The sequence below is a fragment of the Melopsittacus undulatus genome, chromosome 9 (genome assembly GCF_012275295.1).
Source record: "Melopsittacus undulatus isolate bMelUnd1 chromosome 9, bMelUnd1.mat.Z, whole genome shotgun sequence".
In the NCBI taxonomy this organism is placed as follows: Eukaryota; Metazoa; Chordata; class Aves; order Psittaciformes; family Psittaculidae; genus Melopsittacus; species Melopsittacus undulatus.
In genome coordinates this window covers 23,010,346-23,029,025 of record NC_047535.1, presented here as the reverse complement: position 1 = coordinate 23,029,025, position 18,680 = coordinate 23,010,346, and the positions used below count along the sequence as shown (strand labels likewise).

Sequence of the window (18,680 nt, the reverse complement as noted above, 5' to 3'; positions counted from 1 at the left end):
CTGGCAATGCCTGGCTGCTACCTATTCTGGGCAGGCTGTGACTGTGGAGTGAAGGAAAAGATGTCACAGCAGCCATAAGAAGGCTTTGCTCCTGCCATCACAACCCTGCCACATGTACTGTTAGAGACATATAATGAGTGCTTCTTGAGATAGGTACAATAACAACCATACCTTGTATGATACCGACTCCACCTTTGGCTTCTTAACAGGAGTATGCTGCAGAGTGTCTTTTTTATCTGACAGAACTGAATTGAAAACAAAAAGAGAAAGTCATGGTTCTTTTCACTTCAAAACCCAGCACTCCCAATCCACTTATACTGGACTGACAGTTAAGACACAGCTTGTTTTATTATAAATCATACAGATTTTAAAGCCTAGTTTTGGACAATCAATATCTAAGATTTTGTTGTACACATATGGACAAAATAGGAAACACTCTTACAGGGCAGTTCTCTTTTTGTAGTATTTTTCTTCCTCCTGATTGGAAACTCGTCAATTTTTAGTTCACCATCATCTGACACATATTCATATTCATCGCGTACAGGTTTTGCTTTGTCTTCTTTAAAATTCTGCAGTGACCCAAACACACTGGTGTTCAGCTGGGGTTTGACTCCCTTTGAACTGAAAGGAAAGTAATTACAAATCAGTAACAACGCTCTGCCTGGAAAAAATCTTGTGAGTATATTCGAGAAGACAGAGAGTATCTTTATGCAGAAATCTCAGGACACTTGGGTACATCCCAAAGTGCCACAGCAACTCGAGTCAGTTTACAAACACGTTTCTGAACCTAAAATTTGTATCTCAAGCTATAATGCCCACTAGAGTGGCCTTGGCTAGCCTCAAATAAGCACTACATTGTTTAAAGCTGTCTCAAAGAATTGCGTGATTTGCATAATGCACGTGCAGCATGGAATTTTGGAATGCAGAGTTCATTTAACAGTTACTTAAAATTGTACCATGAAGGATCTGCCCCAAACCCACTAAATATAACTTAACTAGTAAGCACCTGAAGTGCCAAACCTCAATGCTGAATGATATACACTATTCACAAGCAAACTACCAGCCTCAAAGACAGGTTTTTGCTGTTAATGGCAAATTAAGCTGGGTTCTAGGTAAAAGTTCTAGAGAAAAGAACTTTTTGTGCAAGTGCATTTTCTACACTGACCACAAAGGCAGATTTTCATCTTCTTGTATAAAAAAACATTATAAACTTAAATAATGACTTTTAAATCTGCTTTTTTAGTTGATGTGTATTGTCAGATTTTTACTTACCCAAGCAATTTCTTGTTAGAGAAAGAAAATGTAAATTTGTTGTCTTTATTTCCTGATAAAGGTGTCTTTTCTGATTTGTGTTCCTCTTCCATCTTTAGAAGTGAATCGGGTTTACTGTTCTAAAAGGAGAAAGACCCAAGACAAAACAGTAAAATCAGTTAAATGCCTTGTTGTGTTATTTCAGATCCCTAGCTAAAATCAGAATCCACTGACTTATATGAGGAGAATAATATGTTCCCTGAAATATGGTGAGAGATAGAGGATTACAGTCCTCCATAGACTAACATGGGTTTTAGCGAGGAACTTGTCCCCAGTCAGGAAGCACTTCAGCACCACTTTAAGCAGTGCATGCCAGAAACATGATGGCAAGTATACATATTGCTCTCTTGAACTGGTACAGGCTGAGGTCAAACACTAAACACATTTTGTGGATCAGAGCAGTCACCAAGCACGCTGCTCAGCAGCATCGTGCCTGTGTGGGTAAGGACAGAATCCAGCACAGTGCCTACAACCTCTCAAATACAACTGTTTTTTTCCTAGGCTCCACCTGCTTCTTTCACACCTTCAGAAGAGCCTGAATTATGCATCCAATAATTTAATATCAAAGTCATTCAGTGCAGTGGAAGCCTTTGATTATTTTTTTAACTATTGCCTAGTACTTTCCTAAGCTGTACTGGCCGTGGAGTTAATTGGTACACATTGATCTGATCACATTAACTGTGACTAGTTTTACACAAAAATTTTAGATGTCTCTAATGTTAATGATTCATGATTCTTATTAGTTTCCCCAGGTCAAAAAGCATGCATTTTTTGTTTGTTTGGGGGGACTTGTTTGCACCTCTGTCATTAGAAGTTCACAAAGCAGCTATTTCTGTAAGAAAGCCTCATGTCACCTTGTTTTAAGTAGTACCTAGGGAAAAATGCATTATTCTATGAATGAATTTTACTCGCCCTACATTAGCCCTCAGATTTCATTAACTCTACTTTTATGCCATCATTAGTTATTGACTTCTCTGGAACTACTCCAGGCTGAAAGTAGTACCACTGTGTTAAAGTAAGAATCACAAGAGAGCAGCACTGATAAATCTCACTATTTACAGTGTTCCCATGGGCTTACCCAAGGATGAAGATGGACAATTCAGCACACGCTTTGGAGAAGCTGCCCCTCCCCCCCAGCAATGATTACTTCCCATTTTCTTTGGGAACTGAAAATTGGTGCCTCATACTCTCTTGCTTAGTATGAGTATTTCTATGAGTATTTCTCCACACTTCACCTATCACTTGACTTCTGTGGCAGAAGGATTTAACAGGAGACATTACCTTGTACTTCCATTTGGCTTCTGTTTTGCTTTTATTTTGCTCTCGAACTTCAAATTTCTCCACCTCATTCTGCTTAGTAGCAGTTTCCTTATTGGGAGCACTTAGAACATTCTTTGCAGCCTGGGGAAAAAACCAGCATGTATCTCAATGAGGATGGAGTGCCAGCATGGTACAGAAACACACCTTTTAGTTGGGTTAGAACATGAAAACTCCTGATTCATTCTTTCTGAACCCAAATATGAGATTCAATCAAAAACGGCTGAATGTAGAAGACCAGCTGCATTTCTCCTTGACAATGTACAGGAGTACTGTGATCTCCCTGCCTAGTGCTCCATGGGCAGGTTTCACAAACTGCATACAAGCTCCTAGGAAATTCAGAAGTGTTTTAGACAAGACTTACAGATGCTTTTTAACAAGCAGTTTACAACACATCACACTGCCTGTGCCTCAGAGAAATCCTGGGCCCTGCTGAAGTCAGCAGCAAAATTCAGGCTGAATGAAAGGACATCAAAATGAAACTTGTCTTACATGGGCAAAAATGGAAGCAAACTATTGTTTTATCTTCAGCCATTCATTCTAGACTAAAATCTTATGTGAGTAAGACGCTTTAGGAATTAGTTCCTCCATCTTTGATAACTGGTTATGAAACTGCATGTGTGTGAATAACACCTGAAATAAGAATTTAATGGTTCAAGGGAAAAAAAAAAAGCTATTTAAAATATCTTTTCATTTTCACCTCTCCTCAGTTTGGGCTGTCAACTGGCAGAAGTTTGCCAGACTCAGTATGAATCTTAGGTTTCTTGGAGGTTCCATTTCAAATGAGTATCATAGAATCACAGACTGGTTTGGGTTGGAAGGGACTTTAAAACTCATCCAGTTCAAACCCCTAGAATTTATCTTTATTATGGCAGGAGAAAAGGGAGAAGTTAAAATGGGACCCACCTTCCCCTTCTTTGGCGTCTCGATCTTTGTCAAAGCCTCCTTTGTGTGTGCCTCCAGCAAGTCCAGATTGGGGATGACTGGTGGGGGACTCTCTTTTGCCTTCTTTCCTTTCTTTTTCCCTTCTCCCTTAACTTTTGGTGTTTTGGGAGGCTTGGGAGGCTTGGGTGGTTTGGGGAGTTTGGGGGGTTTGGATGGCTTCAGTTGCTTGGGAGTTTTCACAGTTTTGGGAGTCTTTTTTTTCGGGAGCTTTTCCAGAGGCTGGGGTGGAGACGTTGCTTGGATGGGTGATGGTGCCTCCTCTTTCTCCACAGGACACATCTCCTCGGCGTTGGTGTTGGCACTCATGTCTGCTTTGCTGGCTTTTGAAGCATTCTGGAGTTCAGCACAAAATCAAAAGGCATTCAGACCCATCTGCCTCATGTTAGGTATTCACTTGACCCTGTCTTCTTTGGGGAAACAAACTGCAAAGATCCCCCCTTACATAAAGGGATAACTGCATTCCTGGATCAGGCTGGCCAGGGAACAAAGACCACGTCACACAACAATGCACTGCTCACCACTAATTCCCACCCCATGTTGCTCAAGCACGTTTGGCTTGGAGAAACTCCAGCAGCTTTGTAAGGAATGTCACTCTCACGAGGTTTTATGCCCAGGTAGGACTGTTAGATGGACTGCACATACAAAATGAATGGTCTTTTGTTTAAAATGCTAACCAGTTTGAGCATTTAATTCAGATGTGATAAATGTAGCAGAATCATATTCCATGCCCTCAGGAAAAAGCAGCAGTAAAATAGCTGCCTAATTAAAGTTAATGCTGTCTGGCTAATTAAAAAGAAATGATTTTCTGCTTAACTTGCCATTCTGACAATCAGAAAACTTCCATACCACATCAAAGTGTATAAAAGGACAAGACAGATTTCAATTTGGAGGTCTTTGGATACAGTTAGAAAGGGGGAGGGGGAGTATAACACAATGTCCTCTTAAAACAACTGAACTACCTATGGCCACCCTGCACTGTCACACAGAGCAGACCCACTTCCACGCAAACTCCTTTTTTGAGGGTTGTTTTTTGGGGAGAGGTTGTTGTTATAATTATCACATTTCCCATAGTAATTCTGCCTAGAAGCCAGCCAAGATCAAGGCTTCTTATTGGGACAATGTACAGAAGAATAGTTCCAAGTTTAGACAATGTCATAGACAAGACCATGAACATAAGGAAAGGGGAATCCTACATAGGGAGCATGATCATGGGGATAGGAACAGTGTTCTGTCGTATTTTTGGGTAGGGAATAGCTAAGTGAAAGAATAAAAAAGTATGGAGGGGGGAGTGTGGCCAGTCCAGCTAGGAGAAGGTGGAGGAGAAGTATGACAGGCAGACACTGCGTAACGCTGAGGAGAAAGCAAACAGGAGCCCAGAGCATGTGGCAAGTCAGCCTGAGACATGAGTCCTGAGCCATGTATCACCAGCATGAAACCTCATATGAATTCCTTTAATGAAGAGAGTGGGGAAGAAGATTCATTTATTTCAATTCATCCATTTCATAGCCTGGATTATTGAGAGACCAATATAGTTAATATAATGAAAACAGCACAAACCTCACTTAATCTTATTTCTTTGGCAAGGTCCTTGATAAGTTGTGCTGGTTTGAAGTTTTCTGGTAGCTCATCTTCATGCTCTGCTAAAGCCTAAAACACAACAAAGCCAGATTGCTGTTTCTATGCATGTTTTTTGCAAAAATATATAAAAAGCTCTTTAAGTGACATGTACATATTTTTCCTATGTACTGAAGTCAATACTGAGTGTCTCAATAGAATCATAGAATCAGAATAGTTAGATAAGGGGAAAATATACCTTTTTTCCCCCTTCTGAATGTTAGTGTAGTTGTCCTGAGAGAACAACAAAGTCAAAAGTTTTTTTCAGATATTACTGCATTTTCACAACTGTAACATCACTTTGTTCACCCCTTAATATCAGATTCTGTGAGAAATTCCTTTTCTGCATCTACAAGGAGAGACTGTCTCAGGCTGGTGTCTTCACTGAGTACAACAGGCATGTAATTCCTCAGCAGGGCACTCTGAGAGATCCCTGGCAGGACTAACATTTGCATTCATATGTCATGTTATAATATTCAAAGTTAAACTTTACCTATACATCAACACAGTCCAACTTCATTGGACTCAGTACTTCTCATCTGCATGGCAAGTGGAAAAATAAACAGGGTGATAGGGAGAAGAGAGCTTGCACACTGGTTAATCCTTCTACTGGAACCAGGGAGCAATCCTGAATTCAGGCTTGAGCACTGTCTTTTTGTAGTAAGAAGCAGTCAAGTCCCAAGCTACATTTAAATGTGCGACAGCCACTGAATGACCTAAATGTGTGTGCAGCTGCTCATCCCTTCTTGAAATGTGCAAAAACCCTGAAGCTGCTAGGTCCCTTGGTCACGTTTTACGATTGAATGGCCTGTCTCCTGCAGCTAATACCCCCAAGCTCGAGGAGCAACACATGCAAGAATAACACTTCTGCAATGGCTGTAGCAGGAAATTTAGCCTGCAAATGCATTTAAGCCTTATCTCCAACCCAGATGTATTTCCTGGCTCAATTAACATGTTGATTTGCAAGAACTGGGCACCTTGTGCATGCAAAAATGCAGGTGTTTCTCTAGGCCCTGCTCATATACACAGCCTCTGCTTAATTGACTTGGCACATGAAGAGGCTCAGAGTCAGGGGAACATCAATTCAGTATCCCTTGAGCTGTGTGCAGAGATGACTTTTTAAAATCACCTCTTGTGGTACCCTTTTCATTGCTGTCTCTTCATGTGTCACTATGAAATCCCAGCTATTACTCTTCGTCCACGTTCTCCCAGTCCCTTCCCTTTGGGATTTCAGAATTAGCTGATTTACTATGGAGATACTATTTGTCAGGCAATTGCTCTCTGTTAGTGGCTGGCAAACAGACAATATTGAAACAGTCTTCTTCTCTTACCTGTTTTTTAGTCCATGACCTGAAAGCACCGTTGAGAATTTTTGCTCCTTGGAGTAAATGAGCAGGAGGCTGTTGCCCAGCTTTATGCAAACCTAAGCAGAGGGAGAAAACAATGCCATTCAAGCACTGAGAGATAAAGGTGTTTTACATAAAGTCTTTCATTTGAAAAAGTTTAACTGCAAAATCTAACTCTTTGAAAGTTGGTCACCACGACTGAATCCCTACTATGACTTGATGGTAATAAGGAGTATATTTACTGTGTCATAAATCCAACCCAGACTTCCTACACTGTGAGTTATTGTCTATATTGGCAATCCTTCCAGTTCCTTTCTTGGTGCCATACTCAAGCTAGCTTCCATGTTCACACTTCCTAGGCTGTGGGAATAAAAAGGTACCATCAGCAGTTCTTTTATTCTGACCAGAAAAGCAAATACCAATATGTGGAAACAAAGGGTATAGTGGACAAAGCATTTCACTAGGGCATGAGTACAAGCTTGCCTGAACATCTCCCCTCACTCCAGTTTCTGCTGAGTAGGTCATAAAGGGGCCCCTTACAGGCAGCACTCAGAGGGACCCTTCACCTTGCTTATTAATTACACACATTTTTCTCATTATAGAAGGATCAGGTGGGTGCCTCAAGACATGTTTTTAGTAAGTGAAACAGAGGCAAAGAGCAAATCTATGAAGAACATGCACACGTGGATGTTCAGATCAACTTTGAAGGAATCTGATTTGGAAGATTTTGAATTTCATAGGAAACTTTGCTTTAATTCTCAGTGTTCCCACTGGCCACATGGCTGGTGTTCCCCTGGCCCTATGTTTCTGTGACGTGCCCATGTACTTCAATGGGGATCAGCAGGATGATGGAAGAAGGAACTGCTACTCTATGCCTTGACCTGAAAAAGCCTGTAGTTCATGAGGTTAAAACAAGGAATGAACCCAGACTGGACAGGAAACTAGCATCTGAAAAAGTGACACACTATTTCCACTGTTTATAAAGAAGATGAAACCTTCCCTTAGGCACAGGTAAGAGGGACAGTTAAGGTCCTTCCTAGAGTGAGATGGTAGTAGGTTAAGGGAAGAGCTGGACCAGATCAGCATGTTCTGCTGGTATGTTAAAAGTGTTTTTCAAGACTGGTTTTGGCCACCATCTTCTTTGTGGCACATCAGCAGAAATTAAAAGTAACTACTTTCTGGGCCCCAAAGCTAAGTAATTAAGGCAGGCAAAGAAATGCAGTTTTACCTTTGAATGTCTCCAGCAGATGCTTCCCCATGTACCAACATGCAGTTTCAAAGTTTGGAAACTGGGTCAGACTGACAATTTTCAACCGTCTTTCTACTTCATATGCTCTGTAACACAAAGCCACACAAACTCAGAGCATAGCAGGGCACAGGCATGTCCCAAAGTGACAAGCACTGCGCATAAATGCCTGAGGTTTGTTTTGCCATGCTTCATTTCTTTGTGCTGCTACCAGGTATTCTGGCTTCAGACCAAAGCAATATGTAAAAGTAACACTGGAAAGAAACTGTGCGATACAGATGTTAGATAGTTTAATTGCATTATTTGTCCAGAATCAGTCAAGTGGCTACTTACTGTCTTACAGTGGGGAAAGAGCCCAGCTGAGCAGGTGAGGGCTTATCCAGAGGGCAAATGGCATGTTCTAGGGTAAAACTGACAGTTTTTAACAGTTCTTCCTTCAGGATATGGCCACATTGAACCAAGCACCTCAAGTATCCTTCCATGAGATACCCAATGGGTGTAAAGACAGCTTGGAATAGCTCAGCACAGAACACAGTCAAAGGGGACAAACGTGGATACACTTTCCAGAACTGCCCAAAAGACCTCCATCAGCATTAATGCATGTGTAGTAATAACTACACAGTAGTAACAGTAGTGTGTAGGTTAATTAACAAGAGAGACAATGGCCAATCTATTACAAAATGAACCTCCCCCTAACTTTAGATAGTCAAGACAGATTACCTCATCTGCATTTCAAAACTTAGACTATGTAGAAAATGTCCCGCAAAGGCCAGGCAGTCTACAGGTGTTAGAGTTGCATAAATCCAACCTAAGAGAAAGAGTCCTGAGGGTAAAAACTGGAATGACAGTAACAAAGACTTTATTCGCAACATGATGTTTATAACCCAAATTACTTCCTAGGTACCAATACAGCTCTTCAATCCACATCAGCACCAATCACATACAGAGAACCACACAAAGTTGCCCCTTGTTTGTTTTGCATGGCAAAGGCCCAGCACAGGGAGTTGCTATGTACCACTGCTCCCAGTTCCAATCCCAGCACTGCCTTCCACTGTCAGATGGCGAGAGGGGATATTCTGTTCACACTGACATTACTTTCTTGTCACTGTGAAAAGCAGCAGCAGCTACATAATGGTAGCTGCTTTCACATCACCATAAAAATCTGTGGCAGTTTCTGACACTAAATTTATTGTAGTGTCAGGAACAGGGTGTTTTTCCAAACATTTGTTTTCATACAAAAATACACTCAAATTAATGGATCTTTTATGTATTATGCATAGAGTGAATCAAATACAGTGAATCAAATCAGAGAATTAGTAAAAGGACTTTTTACAAGGGCCTGATGAGACAGGCCAAGGGGAATGGCTTTAACCTGCCAGAACAGGGGAGACTGAGATGAGCTCTTAGGCAGAAGCTCTTCCCTATGAGGGTGCTGAGGCTCTGGCACAGGTGCCCAGAGAAGCTGTGGCTGCCCCATCCCTGGCAGTGTTCAAGGCCAGGTTGGACACAGGGGCTTGGAGCAAGCTGCTCCAGTGAAAGGTATCCTTTTCTGGGGCAGGGGTTGGAGCTGGATGAGCTATAATGGCCCTTCCAACATAAACCAGGCTGGGATTCTGTGATTCTATGATTCCGTGAATCCTTATAAATTCCTTGGTGTTTATTCCACCATCTGTTCCACATATGGTCATGAGAAAAATACCTGCTTTCCAGTTTTTGCAGTCAAAGTTGAATTCCAGTGTGTAAAAAGAATATACTCACACATAGACATATGGCACTACTTGATGCTGCCTCCAAATCACAAGTACTAGTGCTCTTACTTACTCATGTTGCCTGGAAGCCTCTCTCAGGTTACGGATTGAGTGGGCAGTGCATCATTTAAAGAAAATCCCTGTCCCAAACAGATCATAGTTTCAACAGGTAATGGACTGCTGGAAAGAGCGATGTTGTTCATGGTCCATGTTGATAGGAAGGTGAGGAACGGGGTCAGGAGTATAAATTCTACACTATCTTCTGATCAACTCCGTATGCTTAAAAAGATCCTTCCAGGAACAAAGAAGAACAAAATCCACCACCCCTAACCTGCAATGAAAGCTTGAGTCTACCAAGTAATTCATAAAAATCTGTGAGGCCCAGGTTTTCACTCTCAGGTGAAACCATACATGCACACTCACATTTCTGCAGGCACCTACAGTTCCTTTGTGCCATGAGAAACCAGTGACCATGAAAAGGATTTTGTGGGAAATTGTGGTCAGAAAGTAATTCTACATGAATCCTCTGTTAGATGGCAAAAAGAACCAATGTCATAGCTGGATACAGAGGGAGAACTCATGAGTTACTGCAGGCCAGCTACACCAAGAGTAGAACACTACTTACTAGCTGTATTTTTTTAAAGGCTGCTAAAATATTCATAGAAAGCAGTAAAAGTTCTGGGGTTTTGTTGTTTTGGCTGTTTTTTTTTACAAGCACATGAAATTCTACTGACAATCTGAATTCATGCTTTGTCAGAGAAAATTATCAAATCACATCCCTCTAGCACTTTGGACAAGCTATTTCAGCAGCTTTAAAATGAGCAGAAACCTCACCTGCCACAGCTTGCTCACCTGATGGAATGAAGAGTGTCTGTCCTTGTTTAACTGTGCATTTGTAGCATTTGTCTACTTGGTCTGCAAAAAACATCTCACTGTGGTTCGCTGCCGATTGCCAGCGTTCATAAAGAGAAATATTTGCAGAGGCTGGTTTGATGAGATAAAATATCTTTTCCCCCTGAATTAGAAAACAAAAATTAGCAACAAGCATCCAAACTAAGCAATGATGGCAGAGATACACACACACACACTAGTATTAATCTAAATACATATACCTCTCTGCATATTAGTTATGGATACAACAGGAATGATGATTAAAAAGCCTCAGACCTGAAGTCTGGTGAGAATTTTAGGATGGTCTTTGCATATGAAGTTTAGATTGTTGCTAGATACACTGAAAAAACATGGCCCTCACCTTCAGGACATGGTACCAGGCAGAAGCTCCTCCCGAGTCTATATGGAAATCTGTGTAGCTGTCCTTCACACAGATCAGGCAGTACTTGGTGACTTTTGGTTTAGCCAGAAGAGCATCATCAGGCCAATAGTTTTCCACCCAGGACAACTTCTTAACTATATCTGGAGGCTCTACAAAACTGGACATCCTTTACAGAGAGAATTGAAAACAAACGTGAGTACAAGGACCCTGATAGAACAAAAAGCAGAGTGTGACTCTGACGCTGGCACAGCAATCCTTGTGTGTCAGTGGGACTGCTCTGCCTTTAAAAAAGGTCTCAAATCTTTTTCTACAGACAGGCTTTTAAAATCTGATAACTTAGCAACGATCCTTTGACTTTCTTTGGTAGCAGCATTTCTAATCAAGTCTATGCTACCTGTGTTTTCCTAGGCCCTGCCTCTTGCTGTGTAGGCTCAGTTACCGACGTATCTGTGATCATGGTCACTTCTCCACCTCCTTCAGATGAGGCAATGAAATGTGTGTACCCCTACATAAATCTTAGAAAGTTTGCAAGTTAAGCTTCATATTAATAACAATAACATTGGTACTTAAGGACTAAATAAGTCTCAATCTGATGCTGGAAATCACAGTGATCTTTTTTGTTAGACTGATTAAATTACATTAAAAACTCAGAAGAAGGAAGAAGTCTAATCTGGGTTGATAATGTGAATATATTTAAAATATAGCATATATAATATCTTCTTATCTAATTTATACACATGAACATACTTATTTACATTGAGCATATATTAATATTGTATTAAATTATTATGTATATAATTTAAAATGGAAACATAATTTATGTTTATATTTAATATATAATATATACTATACATCACTGTTAAGACACTGTAGTGGCATAATAAACAGGTATTGAAAGTGTTTAATCCCAGAATGTGCTACATTTTATGTTTAAATAGCCCAAAATTTTGGACTAATATTTGCAAGGGTTGGAGGTTCACTGTTGGACACTCTAAAATACCACGTCAGAAAGAGTATCTGCACTTCAAACTAAAATTAAATGCTCCCATGTGTCAGTTATGCTCACTGTCAACCACTGATAACAATAGCTCCATTTCAAATGGCAGGGAAAGATGGAGCAGTGCATTCAATTAAAGTGTCAGTGCCTATGTTAAGAAATAAAATATTTGCTCATTAATGTCTAAATCAGCAGGAGCTGAGTGACAGCTCCACCAGTCCTGCAGAACAAAAGACCTCCCGTTATTCTGGGATAATGGCTAAAAAAATCTCAACTGAAGATCTTGGTAATCCTTGAAGCCTGTAATTACTGGAGATGCTTTCTGCAGAAATGGGTGTGAGCTCCTAAAACACTAACTACAGGGCTAAAGGTAACGGCTTTCAAAACATGAGCTGGTAATGATTCATCAACTTTCTTTTTAAGACCACTTGAAGTCTTCTCACTAAAATGGAATTCTCCCCACAACAACCACTCTTTATTTTTATATTGATTCTTATCATCTTCTGTGTAGCATTTTACATAAAGGAATCTTTTCCTTTCCAAAAGCACCAGCTCCCCAGAAGGACTGCAAGCACTGTAAATATTAACTGCACAGTTGCACAAACTTCAGCATGTCACAGATGCATCTCCCTACTTCTGGAATAAAAACACAGCTCAGGTGATGAATATAGCTCTGCAAAGCACAAAGCAGTAACTTGAACTCTTAGGCATTTACATCAGCTAATTATAATATAAAGCACGAGGAGAATAACGGGCTTCCTGTCATTGAGGACTGGTGACATTCCAGCACCACTACCTCTGGCCCACTGCACCAGTAAAGCACCTTGACCTCAAGTTCAGAGCTGATCTGTACCGTCACCCCCTACGTGCCCATTGAGATCTCAGCATCACTGCAGTTGTAACCAGCCATACAGGTTGCAGGTTAGCTCGCAAAAGCACTAAAACTAAAACTGTAACACACGGTATAGGATTAGTGAACTATAACAATTTCAGTGACATGTTACACTATACCTAAAACCACACCTCACCTACTTACTCACTCTGCTACTTTAAAGGGCAGATTTCAGTAAACAACCTCTGATGTACTCAATCCAGTGCTGTACAAGTAGGATGCTCACTGCTGTCCAGTGCATTTTAAAAAAGAAGGCTCTGAGGAAATTGGTTGCCGAAAGAATTTGTTGGTTGCCCAGAGAAGCTGTGACTGCCCCATCCCTGGCAGTGTTCAAGGTCAGGTTGGATGCAGGGCCTTGGAGCAACCTGCTCTAGTGGAAGGTGTGGCAGTGGTTGGAGCTGGATGAGATTTAAGGCCCCTTCCAACACAAACCTGTCTGAGATTCTGTGATCATACTTCTGTGTTCATCTCTGACCACCTTTCTTTGGTCTTACCAGAAACTATCAAGTTGCATATAAGTCCCTAATATTATATGAGAAACAGACTGTTGTCATTCACTACCAGGGCAAGGCAGAGGATTCACTCCTGGAGCATCAGGTTATGTTCTAGTGTACAGTTGCACTGAAATAACTATACCTATAGTACTGGAGTTAAAATAAAACTGAAAAGTAACAGAATGTTCTGTTCTGCTGTGCCTTGCCTGAACTGGCTGCAGATGGATCATGCAATGGAGAGCCAGAGTGACAAGAAGCTGCTGTTCCAAGGTTAAACAGCACTTCCTAAATTAAAAACCACCAGAGACCCCAGAGGTTGCTCAGCCTCTCCCAGCTGAACCCAATCACATGCCCAGACACCACATAGTGCAGCAGGCTGGGCTCTTACCTGGTGTCTGAGAACTCCAGGTTGGTCACATTAAGGACCCTTTTCCTGTTTGTGCTGTAGTAGTAATCCACAAATTCCTTGAGCTTCATCTTGCAGTCCTTCTGCTTGGTGACATCAGTGACATCAACACTCCTCTCTGGTCCTACAAATGAATTCAGTAAAAAAGAGAGATTGAATGGTAGACTGACTTGCCCCATTTTGTGTGCTTGGGGGTGAGTTAACATCTCAAGAAACATCTCAATCTTTTGATTTTCTGATCTTCTTTGTGTCTCACCTGTATGCATGTATACATACATTACATATATACACAAGCTGACAGAGGGGAAACTGAGATGAGCTCTTAGGCAGAAGCTCTTCCCTGTGAGGGTGCTGAGGAGCTGGCACAGGGTGCCCAGAGAAGCTGTGGCTGCCCCATCCCTGGCTGTGTTCAAGGCCAGGTTGGACACAGGGGCTTGGAGCAGCTGCTCTAGTGGAAGGTGTCCCTGCCCATGGCAGGGTTGGAACTGGCTGAGCTTTAAGGGTCCCTTCAACCCAAACCGGGCTGGGATTCTAGGATGTCTCTCTAAAAGACGAGTATAAACATAAACCATGTACGCATAAAATGGTGTTTCTGTATTCATGCCCTGACATAATTATTTCTGCAGTTTTATCTTTAAAAGATTAATGTTATTTTGAATCTATTAATTCCATTATGGATTTTATTTGCTCAGTGAATATTATATGCAAATACCTGGTATATCCACAGAGTAAGCCCTACCCACCATGCTGTGAAAGTTTTGTGGTTGTAAATAGTGTGTAACACTGCACAGGACATCTTGTCAAGGTGATTTTCCAAAATTGCAAGTTCTCTAATGCTGTATTTTAAATTTTTGCTTTTAAAACTATAATTGAGAATGAGTTTTGCACAAAAAATCCCATTTTTTTATCCTGGTATTTCAGACGTGTCACAAAAAAATTGACTTTATTATTTTACCCCAGATTACACCTATCAAAAATCCATCCTCTTGTATTAGAGTACAGAGAATCTCCTAGTACCTATACATTTCCTCTGACAGACCTTGTTGGATACAAATCCCCAGTGTTAATGCTAACAGTCGTAGTCAATTAATGGAGTTGTACATTGGGCAAACCAGAGAACACATGGAGAAAGTCAGAGCTTTATAAAGAGAGCCCGTTTCTAAGCACACTCTCCTATCCTTTTTGCATGAAAAGCATCTCTCCAGTCTTTCTTCCCTTCAGTTTTAATTGGCTGTATTTTTCCTCTCCCAGTGTTTCATTAATAGCTTTTTTCACATTAGGAAAGGGAAAGAATTCCATTTGTTTTTCATGGAACACAAGAACAGTAATGATGCACTTGGCAGCCTCCTTTGTGGTGTTTTGTCCTCCTCTACTTACTTTAGGTTGTTTCTAAAAGACATTCTAGGTCCAATGCAATAAACTACAAATCAGTGAGATAAATCCCTGCCTGGGAAATCCCATTCAAGCAAACTAACCCCATGGAGGTTGGACCAGTGTATATTTGTGCCATTCACTTTTAAACCTGGTGCCAACTTCAGATTAAACAAGCTGTGTCTTTCCCTTCAGCTTTGAACTAACAGTTCTATTGGTAGGGTGGATTATTTCAGCTAGAGGCTAAAAGAAAGCCAGCAGATGCATAAGGAGCACCTAGGTCTTAAAAGAAAGACTGTTAAGTGTATCAGATGGGCAAGGAAAATATGTTTCTTGTAGAAGCAATGGGATAGAGATAACAATAAAATCAGGGTATTTGAATTCTCCTGTATTCGTAGTTATCTCACTGAACATGACTATAGATACAATCAAGAGCAGCAGTGCCTGCCTAGTGAGCACCCTCCAACTTGGGGAACAGGTCAGTGGCAGGAGGATGGGGTGGGTAGCAGAGATAAAGGGCTGGGGCTGTGAAATACAAACAGATACACTGAAGCTGGAGTCACGGCTCCATATGGGTGATGCCTTGCCAGAAGACTGGAAGGAGATGGAATCAGACAGGAAGTGACACAGAGGAGAAAGGACAAGAGACGAGATCACACATGCTAAAGGAAGCAGGATGTGGAGACAAAGAGAAGTGAAGAGCACTTCCGTAGCTCTTAGCCAAGGGATGTCTTCCAAGGTGGGATGACGTGATGACTTGTGAGAAGATGCAGTACAATACCCTGCTCAAGGTGGAGACAGGAGAATGCCAAAACGAATCCAAGTGACCATCAGCAATGAAAATAGCTCTGACACCAGTGTTAAAAATTGCCCTGCCTTTGCAGAGTGGGAGCCTCAGTCTACTAATTCCTCCACACAAAGCGAGGTGGCAGTACTCAATTAATACCTGGCCTGAAGAAACTATTTCTTGATACTACTATGACTGTTACTACTATTACTGCAGTGCTATGTACAATGCAGTCTGGCTTGGGCTCACTGTCAAGTTGATATAAGAAACAAGAATGAATCTTAGAATCATAGAATAGTTAGGGTTGGAAAGGACCTTAAGATTATCTAGTTCTATCCCTCCTGACATGGGCAGGGACAACTCACGCAATCTATTGATAATTTACAAGCTGCCACCACATAACAAATGTTGACATCAGTACATATCAAGATATAGACAATATTTTGAAGTATATTTTACAATTTTTTATACAAATATATGTATTTATAAAAGCAGCTGAGATCCAAACAGCACAATGCCACCAGATACCCACCAACATAGTTTTCAACATCGCTGACGTAGAAGGTGGGAGCAGGTACAGACAAACCCAGGCCATCCTTCTTTGGGACGAGGATGGGCTCTGCAAAACCATTTTCTTCCAAATACTCTGTTGTTAGCTGACTGCCTGGCACTTTCACCACTATATCTTCAGCACTGAAAAAGTAAAGACAGATTCCAGGGATGAAGGGTTTGGCATATTCTGCATTTCCGCACTGAAAAAAAGGGTGACAAGTAAGCAATCAGGTGCAAATAAGATGCATCAGACAAAAGCCCAAAAGCCATTCACTGTGAAGGACACAGGGCACACTAAAATCATCGTGAACTGATTTGCTCAAGCCTCATGCACCAACCACTGGAAACTCCTAAAATAACAGCTTACAGTGAAAGACCATTTTCCTCAACTATCAACTGTCGAGTTACCTGTGATGAATCTTAAATTTGTGTTAAATGCTCTGCTCTAAAGAAGGCAAAATCAAAAACATTACAGAATCTCAAATAAATTGCCCAAGAAATACTTTGCAAATAATTTTAAGTAGTCAAATCAATTGTTCAGGAAATACTCTGCAGATCATTTTCAAGTAGCTGGGAGGGCTTCAAAGATATGAAGGAATGTGCCACTCCATCAGAACACCAGCTATTTGCACCAGCAGCTCGCAAGGGAAATTCAAGTCTGATTTCTAGATCTTTTCAAGAGTAAAACTGTTTGAATTCAGAGTGGAAAATGACTGTCTATGAAGAACCAGCAGTCCCAAAGGCACCCAGCCCATGTGCTGTTTGACAGCTGGGCTCCAAAAACCACATGGCAGACCATGGCTACGGCTAGGTGTGGTGGGAACAGCAAAACTGTGAGTGTCCACCCCAAAAAGCACTTCCTCCTGAGCAGGTAAGGCTAATACATGACTGCCATCTCCTGCAACAGCTCTGAACTACAGCCCACATCTTCATATAGCACCAAAATCCAGTGGGAAAGTGGATGAGGCTGTGAGAGCCACTGTAGCGGCCAGCAAGCTCAGGCCTCTCCAGCATCACCATTCTGTGAGGCCCAACCTGTAGTGAAGCCCTTGATGCACTTTAGCTATGGGGGCTCCCCCTTCAACCCCATCACACAGTGGAAACGCCTCACACAGGGCCTGCTCAAGCTGTCCCAGTGGGATTTGCCCCTGGAGGACAAGGTGGCCAGATGCAAATAGGGACAAGCTGTAGAAAACCAGCTTATTTCTGGTTCATCCCAGCTACAGTGAATCAGCAATGGCTGATGAGGAGGCAAAACTCATTAATAATGCATTAAAAGGAGTGTACCTCATTTGTGTGAGCACTGGTACCACACGCCAGCAACGTGCATAGGCTGGAGGTTTTAAGGAGCCAGAAGCGTAAAATGATTAACCACTAAACCTCTGCACTTACTTTACAGTGTCCATATATATATTTTGTGCTTGTTTAAGTCTGATGTGCCACAGGATCTAACACACAGTGGTAAAGAGAGATCAGTACCACAGATCTAGTAATAATTGTGTTAAAATTGAGAGTTTGGTGCTGACACTGCAGCATATGAACCATCTATTCAATTATTACTACTACTGTTACTACTCCAATGCTATCTTGGTATTAAACACTCAGGAGTGGAATGACATGAATAGTATTTTCTGTCTTTTTGCTCTCTCCGCTTTCCTTCTGATCCAAGCCTCACCCAGGGACTAACTGTGGGTTGTAATTTACTGTCATGTGCTGGGAATCAGCAATGATGTTTCTGTCTCCAAACTGAGACCCCCTTTTTCTGCTCATCACGTTCTGAATGATGAGTGATGGGGTTTGCTCTGTGAACATCTGAAGATTTCATTCCTTCAGAAGAGAAAATTTCTCAATAAGACTTTGTCTTACTTATGGCACAACTAAAGATGTCAGAGGCTGAATCTTGAAGGTGCTTGTTTTGGCTATGGAGCCTTCTGTCTCAGAAACTTGAATTTGGCAGCAGAGTTTTCTTATGTGCATGTTTATGTGAGAAAGAAACAGAAATGGGGTCCACATTGGTGCTTTACAGTCTGGGAGTGACTCAAAAGATACTGCAGAGGTCAGGGCAATCTCAAAGGCCACCCCAGGTCAAAGAAAAGGAAAGGGGTGGAAAGGATAGAAAAAATGAAAATGGAAATGCAAATGAAAAGGAAAAGGAAAGTGAGAAGGAAAGAGGAAAGGGGAAAAGAAAATGAAAAGAAAGAAAAAAGGGAAAGAAAAAAAGGAAAAAGAAAGAAGTTTTGTGTTTACCAAGCACACTTTACCAGTCTCTAAGGATTCTTCTAAATAATTAGTCATTAATAATTCAAGATTTATTTGGCTAAGGCCTACATTAAAGAACCAGAAGAAAATCATCACTCTTACAAATGGCTGTGAAGCAGCCT

The 18,680-nt window shown here is 41.2% G+C and overlaps 1 protein-coding gene across 2 annotated transcripts in view; it reads right to left on the bottom strand.

Annotated features, from left to right (window-relative positions):
- The window catches only part of PHF2 (PHD finger protein 2), an 82,237-nt gene that overhangs the window by 17,084 nt on the left and 46,473 nt on the right, over positions 1-18,680 (bottom strand). For both annotated transcript variants that reach the window (XM_034066096.1, XM_034066097.1), the window contains exons 4-16: positions 16,280-16,440; positions 13,572-13,713; positions 10,780-10,966; positions 10,380-10,542; positions 8,500-8,587; positions 7,762-7,868; positions 6,519-6,610; positions 5,131-5,220; positions 3,535-3,906; positions 2,593-2,712; positions 1,273-1,391; positions 443-621; positions 172-245 (exon numbers count right to left, since the gene is read on the bottom strand). In XM_034066096.1, coding sequence (XP_033921987.1) covers positions 172-245; positions 443-621; positions 1,273-1,391; positions 2,593-2,712; positions 3,535-3,906; positions 5,131-5,220; positions 6,519-6,610; positions 7,762-7,868; positions 8,500-8,587; positions 10,380-10,542; positions 10,780-10,966; positions 13,572-13,713; positions 16,280-16,440 — 1,894 coding nt within the window. The remainder of the gene's footprint in view (positions 1-171; positions 246-442; positions 622-1,272; positions 1,392-2,592; positions 2,713-3,534; positions 3,907-5,130; positions 5,221-6,518; positions 6,611-7,761; positions 7,869-8,499; positions 8,588-10,379; positions 10,543-10,779; positions 10,967-13,571; positions 13,714-16,279; positions 16,441-18,680) is intronic.